The 13,783-nt window shown below is 34.6% G+C and overlaps 2 protein-coding genes across 5 annotated transcripts; one reads left to right on the top strand and one right to left on the bottom strand.

Annotated features, from left to right (window-relative positions):
- Positions 1–22: 22 nt before the first annotated feature.
- RIOK1 (RIO kinase 1) lies at positions 23–2,227 on the bottom strand. The gene is made up of 3 exons (XM_017617410.1): positions 2,020–2,227; positions 593–1,906; positions 23–536 (listed from the first exon to the last, which is right to left on the bottom strand). Exons 1-3 carry the CDS (start codon positions 2,080–2,082, stop codon positions 120–122), a joined length of 1,794 nt encoding a protein of 597 aa, XP_017472899.1. The 5' UTR covers positions 2,083–2,227; the 3' UTR covers positions 23–119.
- Positions 2,228–2,839: 612 nt separating this feature from the next.
- On the top strand, positions 2,840–3,952 carry Polr3H (RNA polymerase III subunit H). 4 transcript variants are annotated; one of them, XM_017617414.1, is made up of 4 exons: positions 2,840–2,988; positions 3,055–3,175; positions 3,235–3,699; positions 3,758–3,952. In XM_017617414.1, exons 2-4 carry the CDS (start codon positions 3,065–3,067, stop codon positions 3,923–3,925), a joined length of 744 nt encoding a protein of 247 aa, XP_017472903.1. In that variant the 5' UTR covers positions 2,840–2,988; positions 3,055–3,064; the 3' UTR covers positions 3,926–3,952. The 4 variants fall into 4 exon arrangements, with proteins under 4 accessions (XP_017472903.1, XP_017472904.1, XP_017472902.1 ...); XM_017617415.1 differs by having other exon boundaries at positions 2,841–2,988; positions 3,782–3,952; XM_017617413.1 differs by having other exon boundaries at positions 2,854–2,988; positions 3,235–3,723; positions 3,782–3,952.
- The last annotated feature ends 9,831 nt before the right edge of the window (positions 3,953–13,783 follow it).

Raw genomic sequence — 13,783 nt, forward strand, 5'->3', positions numbered from 1 at the left:
TTTTATTTCACTTACATTACTTTATTATTTTTTTTTTGTCTTCTAATTTCATTTAGAATGTTAAACTTACTATTCTAAAAACATATAAATAAAACTATTTAAAAATTACACTTTATGCCTCATTTGCGCGTACTCGCCAACTTTTCTTTGCGTTTTTTGACATGCTTTTTCACTTTCACTTTGCGCTTTTCTGCCTTTGCCTCTTTGACAGCCTTCTTCCGTGCTTTTTTACTATTAGGAGATTCATCGCGTGGACGTGCTGACTTCACAAAACTTGTGTTACCCTCAGCCTCAGAATCTTCCTCATCATCACTTGAGCCAGTAGAACCGCCGACTATTTGACCTGCATTTTCCGCAATATTTTCTTTATCTTGCAAATTTTTTAGATTCTCATCTTCTATTGTTTCAGCCTGTACAAGAATATCTGGCTTTTTCTGCACATTTAGCTCAGCATTTAAGCCAGTGATTTTGCCATAGATAAGATCTTGTTTCACGCCTTTTTTCGCCTTATCCACGTCGCGTTCAAAGTGTCGCACCTAAGAAATGTTAAAATATTAACGGCATTTTGTATATTACGTTGCAATCAACTTACCTCATCTAGACGTTTTGGTATATACGTGTTCTGCCAAACAGCTTCATCGATTTTTTCTTGCGCCGTAATTGCCTCAAAGTCCCGATCTTTAATCTGTTCAGAAATACGCTCTAGGCATGCCTCCATGTTTTCTTCAGTAATCGATTGATCTGTAATAAAGTCGAATAGCTCCTTCACTGTCATTGTGGCCACTGAACGTTTTCGAAAAAAGTCTGATATGTTTGCACAATCTTTGCGCAAGAAGTCGAAAGCATGCGGATGATCGTGCTCTACTGACTGACTCACATCGATAATTATTAGCTGGCCGTCTTGCAGTAATATATTGAATTCTGATAAGTCTGCGTGCACTAATTTGCATTTGTTATAAATACGCCACATAAGCACCACGCATTCGCGGTACAATTCACGCGCCTTTGATGTGGTCAATTCAACGTCTTTCAATTTCGGTGAGGGCCAACCATTTTTGCCACAAAAACGCATCACCAACACATGTGAGCGCAGCAGCAGTGGTTCGGGCACAGGCACACCAGCATTATGCATACGCAGATAGTTACGCATCTCTTTCTCTGCCCAGGTGCGTACCATTTTGCGTGGATTGTGGCGGCAGTAGCCGTGACGGAAACGAAATTCACCTGACACATACTTGTCACGATCTTTAAAAATCAGTATGGACGTTTTATAGATTTTTATAGCATACTCGTCGCCATCCTTCGAGACAGCGTGATAAACATTTGCTTCCTTGCCAGTTGAGATGCAGCCATTGATTTCTTGTATGAAACCACGATTTAAAAGTTTGAACAGTATCATGCGCGTTCGAGGATCCATCACTTGTTCGGCAGTGGCGCGGTCATGCTTATCACGTACGCGAACACGTTCTTGGCGGCGATCAAATGTAACTAATTTATTGGCGGCCTGCGCACTCATATTTGCGTTAGGATCGTATTTTTCTACATTTATACGTGCGGAGTAACGTCGCAGTAGTTTTTCATTTGGTTGAAAGCTGTTCAAACGCTTTGCTTGCGAAGCACTACTTGCACTTGCGGTGCCCGCAGATCCGCCAGCAGTGTGGTTGAGTGAAATTTGAGCCGTTTGACCATTGTGCTTTTGGTAGCCTGTGTACGATTCTTCATAGTCATATGTGTCGTCACTGTCTTCGTGGTAGTCATAGTCATCATCGTCATCCTCATTCTGCTCTTCCGGACTTTGGTCATCACTTTTTTGGTTTAAGTCGTCGTTTTGTGCAACATCCTCTTTGATGTCCTTAAACGTGACTTGTTTCAATGTCATCTTGTTAAAGTTATTTACCAAATTATTCTGAATATGATAAAATGATTAATAAATAGTTTACAAAACCAACTTATTTTTTTGACAAAGATTGTGAAATAGTCCAAGCCAATTGGTTAAAAGGCAACGCCTTTAGCACATACCTTGTAGGGTATTTCCTCGTCCTCCTCAGCATCACTAAACTGGTGTGAATCCGATTCGGTCATTGCTAAATCAATCTTTAACTTTTCTTGGTAGGTAAAAAAATTACTAAATTAAAATTAAACTAAACAATTGGAGAAATCTACACGTGCTGCTGCTTGGCAGCGTTTAGCTAGAATTTTTCAATGAACTGCTTCTTAAATACTTATCATTCACAATCGATTTGTTGTGAAATTTAGATTCCATAAGGTGGTGCGAAATGGTTACGTTAACGTTACAGCACATCATGAAATTGATACACTCGAAGAAATGTGATCATTCGAAATAATAGAAACGGATGCATAGAAACGTATGACTACTTTATTGGGTACTTCGTTACCCTGCATGTGGATGTAGAGAAAAAACTTTGCAAGAGTTCACTAAAATCGATTCCACAATGGTTTACAATACGTAACATAACGCACATGGACTAACGTTTTTTGTGTTACTTTTTTCAACGATGTTTTAAGAGGTTCTATCCAGTTCTTCATTATTTTATTGCTTTGCTGTGAGTCTGCGCTGGTAATAAAAATTTTGTCATCTTATAAACTGGTAACAAAGTATTGCCCAGTGAAATATGCAATGCCAGAAATTTCCATAATTATTCATAGCTGAATTTTAACTGCATTACCAACGTACCTAGAATCGCGGTGACAAGAAGTGGCAACATTTTTTGGTAATGAAACTTTCCGGTTTCAAAATCATCGGTAACGTGCAGAAACGTTTTGTTATATTCCACGTAATTTCACGTAATGGAAACTTACGATGTATGACCAAGATATCTACAGGAACAAAGGGTGGCATTATTGGTTGTCTTTTAATTCGCATTTGTTTACTTTGAATAATCAAAACAAAACAGCGAATGATGCTCAGATCAGCTGTTTGTATCACGCTGAAAATCACAATAGATTACAATGGAATGTGAGTTTCAAGTAAAATGTTTGCCATTCTTTGTTAATAAATAAAAGTATTTTACATCCGTCTTTAAAATCACAAAGTGATATTCAAATGTTTGTGCTTGCTGAATTGAAAGATACCATTCGTATAGCGCCAGATCAATTTCATTTGAAATTGGTTGAAGCGATACGAGACGAAATCAACAGGAAGTTGGCCAATAAGGTAAACTAAAAATGACATATGAAGAGTTTTTGATGTTTCCACCATCAAGTAAATTGCAGGTTCTGTTGAATCTAGGCCTCTGCATTGCGCTCAAAGACATCGTATCGCTCAAAGATTCCATTATACTGCCTGGCGATGGCGCTTCACATACCGAAGTTCTCTTCCGCTACATCGTCTTTCGGCCAACTATTGGCAGCATACTTACAGGCAAAATACGTAGCTGTAGTCGAGAAGGTGTGCATGTAACACTTGGTTTCTTTGATGATATACTCATACCACCATCCGCTTTACAACATCCTTCACGTTTTGAAGAAGCCGAACAAGCCTGGGTATGGGAATACCCTTTGGAAGATGGTGCTAAGCACGATTTATTCATGGATATAGGTGAACCGATAAAATTTCGTGTATCACGTGAAATTTTCGAAGAAAGCTCACCAATAGGTCCTCCTAAAACAGATGCTCAGCAAGCAAGCACATCGGCAGCGGCTTCGGCAGCGGCGGCAGCGTCAACACAGCAATCTGAAGTAAAGACCCCTTATAGAATTATTGTAAGTGGAAAAATGGTACGCTCACAATTTTAAGAATGTTTATGAACTCCTCTTTCAGGCTGCCATTAATGAATCTGGATTAGGCGTGCTATCTTGGTGGGATCAACAAACTCAGGGTGGTGATGAGGGTGACGAAAACGAAGATGAGGATAATGTGGAATATGAAAATGACGAAGATGGCGAGGGTGCTTATGAGGAATGAAATAAATGTTTTATTTTACCAGCCAAATTATAATTTATTATTGTTCTTTGTACAAGTCGGAAAAAGAAATTCAATGATGATAAACACTCCCCTTGAAAGCAGAAGGCGCGGGAGTGATAATTATATGAACTCTTGCTTAAGCCAGTGAACGGAAGTAACGGCCACAATGCCCAAGTTCTGAAGCTGAGCTGTGGATATGTTTTTTGTTCGTCAAATCAAGGGCTAACGAAAGGTCATTAACAGCAGTCAGCTGAAACACGCGCTCACGCTAGAGCAATTCTTTAATAACTTAATTCGCATGTACTAAGAACATTTTCTTTGGCAATCTTCTTTCAAAGGTTTCGACTTGTGAATTTGTTTACACTCCTTTTGCAAAAACTTAATGCTATGACGAATAAACTCGTTCAACTTAGCCCGTAAATCACTCCCTACATGAAAACAATTTTTATTACAGTTATTTTCCACTTTAAAGTATTTTATTTTCAATTTGCATATCAATTGTGTTCTTTGCATGCGTTTGTTTACTTCTGTAGAGATAATTTCTATTTTAGCATCTTGTTTTAACAAACTATTTTCCATTTTAAATTTATCACTTACTTTAGAAACAGATTTTATTTTCAATACTTGCATTAACCCGCTTCCTTTTGATTTTTCTCCATTTAAATTGCATATTTAATTAGGGATTGAATTGTATTTTTCTTGCAGAGGGTAGTTTCTACTTATCGCTTTTTATTAATTGTACAATGTATCTTAAAATTTCCATTTTGCAAGTTTACCGTTTTTTTTTATGTAAATTTTGTTTCACTCACAATTATGTATTTTTTCCTTTAAATTGAAGTTTCATACTTTGTTTAATGTTAAATTAACAACTAGCTTAGTAGACTTAGAATTAAAATATAAATTTTAGTGAAAAGATTTAAATTTAATATGAGGTGTTAAATTATATTATGCTTAAAAGAAATTTTGCACTTGTCTTAGCCTTTGTATGTATTGCACATTTGGTTTTTTTTGGAACAATCAAAATAATGTTTTTTTTGTTTTAATTTTATGGGTGAAACATACATATTTTTATTTTGGTATTTGCATACATAATTTTTCTTTCATATTTGATCTGCCATTTAAATTTTTTTTTTGTTATATGAAAAGTGTGCCTTTCTAGCTTACAAATATTTAAATAATTGGTTTATTTTTATTTTGCAATTACTATTCGGTTGATCTAAAAATCGTTTAATTTCACACTTCTTCGATTTTAGTTAGTTCTTGAGTTGCATACATACTTTGGTTTGAATCTGATTAATTTGATTTTTAGTTTGAGATTCACATATTTATGAATGTTCATACATAAATACATACATACATTTAACGCCATGCATTTTGTATGTATGGATATACGTTGGTATATACTATGCATTTTAGTGCGCCTTTCGCACCCTTTTTTGTTTTTGCACTTGCCGTAAAGTTAGTTTTACCATTTGCCCTTATCTTCTTCTTTAATTTTGTTGTTGTTGGTTTCATGCGTTCCTTCTACTTTTTTAAATTGATTTTATCACAATTCAATGCTTCTTGATGTCTTTATACTTAAATTTTTAATTGGTTTCGTTCTCTTCCGCCATATTTTCTCAATACATGCATGTATGTATGTACATTAGATGGTACATTAAAATTTCTTCCAAGCGATTTTGAACGGTCACTATGAAAGTATATCAGGAGTGTACATCCTTTTCGGCACCCTGTAAAACAGCTAAATCGGGGCTTTCCATAACTTTATGTTCAAAATAGCTTGGAACAAGTTCTGCCTTATCTTGAGTTTCACACCAAAATTTCTATTCCACCCATAGTAAATACCAATATAAAAAGTGAACCATAGTGAAAAGTGAACCGGTTCGGGGAACGGTATAATGTACATATGTATGTATGCACATTAAGGCTGTGCATTTTATTGATTATTAAAAATTTTAATTAAACATAAAGTAAATAACTCAATTATTCGATTAATTGGAAATTATGATTACTCAAAAGTTCAGTTACTCGAGTAATCAAGATTTTGATTAACCAAAAACAAAAATATTTGAGTAATTTGCTTCACGATTAATCAACATTATGAGCAGGGAACGGATTTTATGGAAATTGCCTTTTTTTCTGCTAAAGAGATAGAGTATATTCGATTAAGAATGTCCACGATTTAGCTTTCCCTGATTCCATGTATACACATTTGATGTTGCCTTTTTTTTGCCTTTTTAAGATATTTGCCTTTTTTTTGCCTTTTTTAAGATATTTGCCTTTTTTTGTCTTTTCTACCTTTAAAAAAGTGATTATAGCATTTACAATTTTTTTTTTTAAGATTAAAAAATATACACATGCCCATCCGGCTTATAGAAGCGCAGAGACCTCTTGCCAAATTGGTGTTGGAAAAATTCAAAGCCGTTTTCTCAGCTAACGTAGGCTTGAAGACAATAAGGGGTGTGTATAAAATTGTAAAGGGCGAGGAAAACGACCTTATTCCTGATAATATGAACGTTTCAAACGTTCCATATTTAAATTGGGCTCCATTTGTATCAACTTACGTCGAGCGCACATTTAGTACATTCAAGGCTTTTCTTCGCGGAAATCGAATGAAAATGCTGCCAGAAAACTTCAAAATGCATCTTGTGGTTCAATGTTACTACAACTATACAGATTAAAGTTTTATGAGTTAGAAACTCGAAAGGATAAAATAGTCAAAGAGTCAAAGTACAAATTTTTCATATAATGAAACTATGTAGTTCATAGTTTTTCTCTTTTTACTTGTAATATAAAAATTTCTAAAATAAATATATTTTCTGATTGTTCTCGTATTTTCTGTTTTTTTAGGTCCTTATTTTGCTTTTTTGTCAATACCTTTGTTTTGCCTTTTTCTGGCTTTTTCGCTATTTTGTTTTGCCTTTTTTTGCCTTTTTTGCAATACCTAGTGCCTTTTCATGCCTTTTTCGCTATTTTATTTTGCCTTTTCCAGCCTATTTCGTTACTTTATTTTGCCTTTTTTATAGGTTTTTAGGTCCTAAAAATCCGTTCCCTGATTATGAGTAAAATGAGTATTCAACATTTCAAAGAACTATTTACATATAAAGTAGTTGAAGTTCCTTGATACTTTGAAAACAACGTTTCAGTTTTCAAAAATTAAAATTAAATATTTTTTCATATACAGAATGTAAAAAAGAAAATAAGCATTTTTAAAAGCAAACTCTTTTAACGAGCAAAACTAATTTTTTTGAGTAATCGTATTTCAAGTAGCTCGATTAATCATCGTTTTGAGAAATCCGAAATCTTGATTACTCGAGTAATTGATTAACCGAATAACTGATTAACCAACTTGCTCGAGTAATCGAATAATCGCACAGCCCTAATGTATGTACAATATTTTTTAAATTCTATTTTGTGAATTTCTGATATTCTTCGTTTAGATATTTCTGTGACTTTTTAACATTTTCCCCCCTAATTTCGTTTCGTGCTCGATTCTTTATGCTTTATTCCTCTTAACCTTTTTCATTTCTTTATTCTTTAATTTCGGGTTTTATCTCCCACCTTTCTACAACAAATTAGCTTGTGATGGTTCTTTTTTTATATTTATATTTATTTTTATTTATTTTATTTCTTTATTTAAATATTTTTTTTTAATTTATGTTGCTTTTCTTTTACTTGATCGTATTTAATTATGTATTTTATTTCATTATACTTACATAGTTTTGTTTTACTTTATTTTATTTTGTTAAGTTTAATTTCAGTTAAAAGCTTTAATGTTATTTGTTTGTAATATTTTGTTTTGTTCATTTTGTTTAATTTAATTTAATTTTTTTTATTATTATTATTTTCTGGCCTAATAAGAATTTATGTTCAATATAAATTATTTTATGGTTTTTGTAGCGATCACTTTGTAGAATATATTTTTGGTACACTTGTAGGCTGGTGTGATCTATTATTTAATGGTGCAAATAAAACACTTATTCCACCTTCGTTGCCCAACGTTTCGCTGAAATTTCCAGCATCATCAGGGGCCAAATAATATTAAACATTTGCTTTAAACTTAATATTAATACATATACACATAATCAGTACCACTCTCTATGGTAGTCTTGTCATTACATTATTTTATTTTAATAAGTTTTATTTTATTTTCTGTTTTAGTTATTTGATTGTTTATTTTACTTGGTTTTTTTTAATTTTCTGTCAATAAAATTTATTTGCTATATTTTATTTTGCCTTATTTTATTTGACGTTAGTTTTTATTTTTTTGTTTTTCAGTTTATACTCTTAATTTGTTTGTTCTTTTCTTGCTTTGCTTACTCTTTATTCCTTGTTTCCGCCTTTCTCAGTCTCTTTCTAAAACTTGTCTATATAAACTTCCCCTTTTAAGTTTTTAATACAACTCTGCCTTTGTGTTCTTGTAATTCTCTTTAGTTATTCTAACTATAAATTTATAGCGTTCTATGACGGTCGCTTTCACTTTTTTCTGTATTTTCCTCAAAGAATTGCTACTTTTGGATTAGTTTGATTTGATTCTTTTTAGATGATCTACGACAAAGTTTTAATTAAAGCTATTTCTCATGTAAAATGTTTAAGAAACAATATTTAATCTTACTTACATACATACATACATATGTATATGGATAGATTTTACTCTCCTTTTTCAAGTAAAAATCTCTACTAATTTTTTATAATAACATAAAAACAAAGCTTCATACTTACATAAACATACACAATATTTTTTCTGGCTTTAGCATTTTCCATTTCGAGCTTTCACTTAATCATAAGAAAACCAAGAATTCTCTTAATTATATTTATCTACATCCATATGTTGAACATTTATTCTTGTTTTGGTTTGGTCAAAAAGAGATATTAATTTTGTATGGAAAAAACTTTTCTGAGCCATACGTTTTGAAAGAGAATTTTATAAAAAAAGGTGTGCATACATATTTCTATATTCTGTATCTCTTTTTGTTTGAAATAATTTGTTCCATTAGAAAATTAGTAAATCTTATCATTACAATAGCTACATACTGATAAAATCGATTTATGCAAGTATTTTTCATATCTCATTTAACTGTAGTTCTATATTTTACAATTTCGCGTTATTTTTTTTTGTATTTAGATAGAGCTTTTGAAGAACAGCGTTAAAGAGTTAAAGCTGATTTTTGATGATTTTCATGTTACGAAGAGTTTTTGCGAGCTTTGAGCTTTTACATCTCAAACAAGTTCTTCTTTTTTGGAACTTTTCGAAGCAGTGAAAACTTGTTAGCAATTTGGACTAAATGTGAATGCAAATTTGTAACAATATTTTTCCTTGTTTTTGTTTATTATGAAAGCAGTTAAACGTTACAGCTACATAAATATGTATTTATCAGTTTCGTTTTGTTCTCAACTTGAAGACTTTGATTTAAGTAGGTGTATGATTAATGTGACCAACCGTACTTCTTTGGGAAGTACAGTACTTCTTTTTTCGCTCTTGTACTTCGTACTTCGAAGTACAGTCAAATGTACTTCTTTGCGATATTTTGTACTTCGGGAGGGAGATTCTGTAACCAGTTAGCAACAATTTTCGGATCGCTATCGCACTTTTTGACGCATGATATAAATGTTTTTACGTCAAAAAATGCCATAGCGATTCGAAAATTGTCGCTAACTGGTTACAGAATCTCCCCCCGGTCCTGTTCTTCTCCGTTCTTCTGGACATTCGTCACATGGCCTGGACGATAAATTCGTTCAAACCATTAAAGTCGCCGGGGGCCGATGGCATCATATCTGCGCAGCTGCAAAGGGCTCTGAAGATGTCGTGCAATTGGTTTGATCCATGCATGAGGACCGGGTACATCCCCAAGGCTTGGAGGGTAGTCAGTGTTGCGTTCATCCCGAAAGCCGGGAAAGGTTATCATGTTTCTCCTATGGATTTTAGGCCTATCAGTCACTGTTTTTCAAGAGCTCAATATGCTTATTGCAAGAAAAGGTCGGTGAATACCGCCCTGCACACATTGGTAAAGTGGTCAGAGGAAGTCTTCACGCATGAAGATTGTGCAGTAGGGGCCTCTCGATATCGAGGGGGCGTTCAACAATGTCCCTCCAGAGGCATTAGTCAAGTATATTCATAATCTGGGGGTTGAAACCAACCTAATAAGTTTCCTTCGTGACAGAACTGTCGCGGCGAAGTGGGGAGTCAATGGGAGCCCTCCAAAAGGTGGTGTTCTCTCGCTCCTGCCCTGGATTGCGGTTGTAAACGACCTTCTAGAGGAACTGGAAAAGTGGGCTGTCGGGTGATCGCCTATGTAGATGATGTGGAACTTTTGGTTAAGGGACGATTTCTGTACACCCTTTTTATTCTAGCTCAAGGTTACCTGAACCAGGTAACTAGGTTGACGATCAACGGTGGCTGTCGTAGAAGCCTAATATTCAAGAGGAAGTTGAAGNATGTCGTGCAATTGGTTTGATCCATGCATGAGGACCGGGTACATCTCCAAGGCTTGGAGGGTAGTCAGTGTTGCGTTCATCCCGAAAGCCGGGAAAGGTTATCATGTTTCTCCTATGGATTTTAGGCCTATCAGTCACTGTTTTTCAAGAGCTCAATATGCTTATTGCAAGAAAAGGTCGGTGAATACCGCCCTGCACACATTGGTAAAGTGGTCAGAGGAAGTCTTCACGCATGAAGATTGTGCAGCAGGGGCCTCTCGATATCGAGGGGGCGTTCAACAATGTCCCTCCAGAGGCATTAGTCAAGTATATTCATAATCTGGGGGTTGAAACCAACCTAATAAGTTTCCTTCGTGACAGAACTGTCGCGGCGAAGTGGGGAGTCAATGGGAGCCCTCCAAAAGGTGGTGTTCTCTCGCTCCTGCCCTGGATTGCGGTTGTAAACGACCTTCTAGAGGAACTGGAAAAGTGGGCTGTCGGGTGATCGCCTATGTAGATGATGTGGAACTTTTGGTTAAGGGACGATTTCTGTACACCCTTTTTATTCTAGCTCAAGGTTACCTGAACCAGGTAACTAGGTTGACGATCAACGGTGGCTGTCGTAGAAGCCTAATATTCAAGAGGAAGTTGAAGTGGAATCATCTCCACACTTTCATTTAGACTGTCCAACCTTCGCGAGGCTTGGATGGAAACATTTGGGCGCGCACTTGTGAACAAACACTGAGCTCTCAGGGATCAAAATTAGCCCCATTCGAAATTTCGTAATCGGCTCGCGGCGTTAACGTAACTCAACCTAATCTGTACTTCTTTGAGCTATGAAATAGTTGGTCACATTATGTATGATGCCAATACTAAGGTAAAGCAATCCGCTGAACCGTTCTTCAAAATAGTGTTAAATACGCTCTGTGTTTGCTCGTACTTATGTTCACTGAAGGTAGCTACAACTACCAAAGTAAGAACCACGTAAAAAGCTTTTCAAAGCTTTGTTTTAGATGAAAGTGTGTAAAAGCTCTCATAAGTCGTCAGCGTTTTATATAGACCAGTCATGAGAAAAATAAATACCGTTGCAGCAACGTTCGAAAATTTTCTATATAATTTATATCGGTGATGGGCACCGCCTTAACCGCAGGCAAAGCTCAAATGAGATCCTTTCTGATATAAAAGGCGCGCATGATGAAAGCTTTCCCTGATTGTTACTGTTTTAAAACGAAATTAAAGTGTTCAACCGCCATTTAGCAATTTCGAGTATTTTCATACAAATTTGAAACTGTATTTTTTAATGCAGTTCTCTGAAGCTATTGGCTTGGAAAACTTATACTAAATGCGCTTATTTGCCTTCTAATAATGTTCGAGAATTGTTTTATAGAAATATCCTCCGATCGAGAGATGTGTTATAATTAATACATATGTACGGTTACTCCCAAAATTGAGCGTACGGCTCTTTTTTTATTAATATTCGCAATTCTGAAATTTTTTTATATGAAAAAAAAAATACCTAGAACAGTCAGCAAAAAATTCTCAAAAATCAACGCGATTTTTTAGAGATTTGAAATTTGACATTATTATACTACAATGTTAAAATATAAACCATATTTTAATACGAAATTTACCAAAAATTTTTAGCATGTAAACCATTGCGAATATTAACAAACAAGAGCCGTACGCTCAATTTTGGGAGTAACTGTATGTGGGAATTTGATAGCAGAGATTTTCGGTAAAGTTTGGAAAAATGTGACAAATATTTTTATTTAAGCGCATGTATGTGCATAAGGGTGCATCACACTCAATAAAAAAATGGTTCTGTTTTTCTACAGGAATTACAAAACTTTGTGAAGAATATTAATGGCTGGTTTTTCCAACTCAACTTAACTTAGTTAAGCCAATTTGCTTGACTTAGTCAAGAATAAGCTTTGTAAAACGTAGGCTAACTTTTGACTTAAGTCCAAAAAGTGGCCAAACTAAGTTAAGTAGAGTTGGAGAAACCAGCCCTAAGATTTACGTGAGCTGGCCTTAATTGATTTTATTTATTATTATTTATCTAAAAAATAATGAGATTTTCAGAGGTATTCGTTCGGCTCACGTAAAACTTAATATTTCCCCGAAGTATTTTGTCCAAATTTTATAACTACGGTGGAAACCCCGCAACATTTTTTGGTGCGGCATCCTAACGTACATATGTCATATGTATGTATGTATGCATGCTATGCAAATCTTAAATGTTGCTTTTTTAGTTTTTTATTTGATTGTATTGAATATTTTCTATTTGTAAATATGTATTAATGTATTTCTCTGCTTATGTAGTTTGTGTAGGTGCTGAGTAAATATGTACATATGTATGTATTTGCTCGCGTATAAACTAAGTGGGCGGATGTATGATTTTGTTGGGGAACATAAGTGTTTATAGTTTACTTAAAGTTAAACTTAACATGATTATACAAAAATATATATTTACATACAGAAATTACTTAAGTTGAAATTCCATATGCTTGAAAGCATTGCACTAGTTATTTTCGTACTCGTTAAAACAATTAAAAAATGTCCGATCATTACGCCGATACATAGAACTGAGAGTACGATTTCACAGCAAGCTTTTCAGGCATTCAGCGCTTTTCAGGCTTTCAGCGCTCTATGCGTTTTTTTTATTACACCTTGGGGGCCAAAAGCCCCATCATCGGAAAAGCTTGCTATAGAGTTCTACTCCTTTAACAGCAATGAAAACAGAAAGCTTGAAAAGAACTGAATGCCGTAAAAGCTAAGATGCAGCTTAAAAAAAAATTTCGTGTACTACATATATCGCCAATGAATATTTATTTAGTTTCAATTTTCTATAAAATAGGACCTAAACTAAAACATTGAATCACAGCGAATTAATATTTAATAAATAAATACACACTAAAAATATTTATATCATAGTATTCTTGTAAAGGAATTAATATAACTCAAAAACACCCGATGTCTACATACATATATCACTATTTAAAATGACGCTATAAAAGAAAAACGGCGTTAGTACCAGGTACTCATGAAATTTGATGTGTAAACATCCCGGTTCCGAACTGGGCTCGAAATGGTCCCGAAAAAGTCTCAAACCAGTCCCGAAAAAGTTCCAAACTAGCCTGGAAAAAATCCTGAACTAATCCCCAACTAGTCTCAAACGGGCAGTGTTGCTGGAACAGCTGATTAGTTTCGTTTTCATTTACACTAAGTACTTCTGAATTCGGCTTGGTGTGCGCGAATCTTGCAAAGATGTTTACACATCAAAAACCGAATTCGCCTAATTTTTTGAGCGTGCCTACGGCGGAAACTTAAATATTTTTGATCTAAAATGTCGAAAGAGGTACACAGCGTATGAAAACTAAACAAATACTAAATGATTTTTATAATTTTTTATTTACTTCTACAAACGAGGCTCCATTTAGAACT

Source organism: Rhagoletis zephyria, unplaced genomic scaffold (assembly GCF_001687245.7).
Source record: "Rhagoletis zephyria isolate East Lansing unplaced genomic scaffold, Rhagoletis_zephyria_1.1 Rzeph_scaffold_01402, whole genome shotgun sequence".
In the NCBI taxonomy this organism is placed as follows: domain Eukaryota; kingdom Metazoa; phylum Arthropoda; class Insecta; order Diptera; family Tephritidae; genus Rhagoletis; species Rhagoletis zephyria.

What these genes read in the sequence shown, in the direction of transcription:
- RIOK1 (XM_017617410.1), bottom strand. Translation starts at nt 2,082, where the DNA reads ATGACCGAATCGGATTCACACCAGTTTAGTGATGCTGAGGAGGACGAG. An exon ending in ACGAGGAAATACCCTACAAG is followed by an intron (nt 1,907 to 2,019) that starts GTATGTGCTAAA and finishes TATCATATTCAG; the next exon opens with AATAATTTGGTAAATAACTT. An exon ending in TACCAAAACGTCTAGATGAG is followed by an intron (nt 537 to 592) that starts GTAAGTTGATTG and finishes AACATTTCTTAG; the next exon opens with GTGCGACACTTTGAACGCGA.
- Polr3H (XM_017617414.1), top strand. Translation starts at nt 3,065, where the DNA reads ATGTTTGTGCTTGCTGAATTGAAAGATACCATTCGTATAGCGCCAGAT. An exon ending in ACAGGAAGTTGGCCAATAAG is followed by an intron (nt 3,176 to 3,234) that starts GTAAACTAAAAA and finishes AGTAAATTGCAG; the next exon opens with GTTCTGTTGAATCTAGGCCT. An exon ending in CGTCAACACAGCAATCTGAA is followed by an intron (nt 3,700 to 3,757) that starts GTAAAGACCCCT and finishes CACAATTTTAAG; the next exon opens with AATGTTTATGAACTCCTCTT.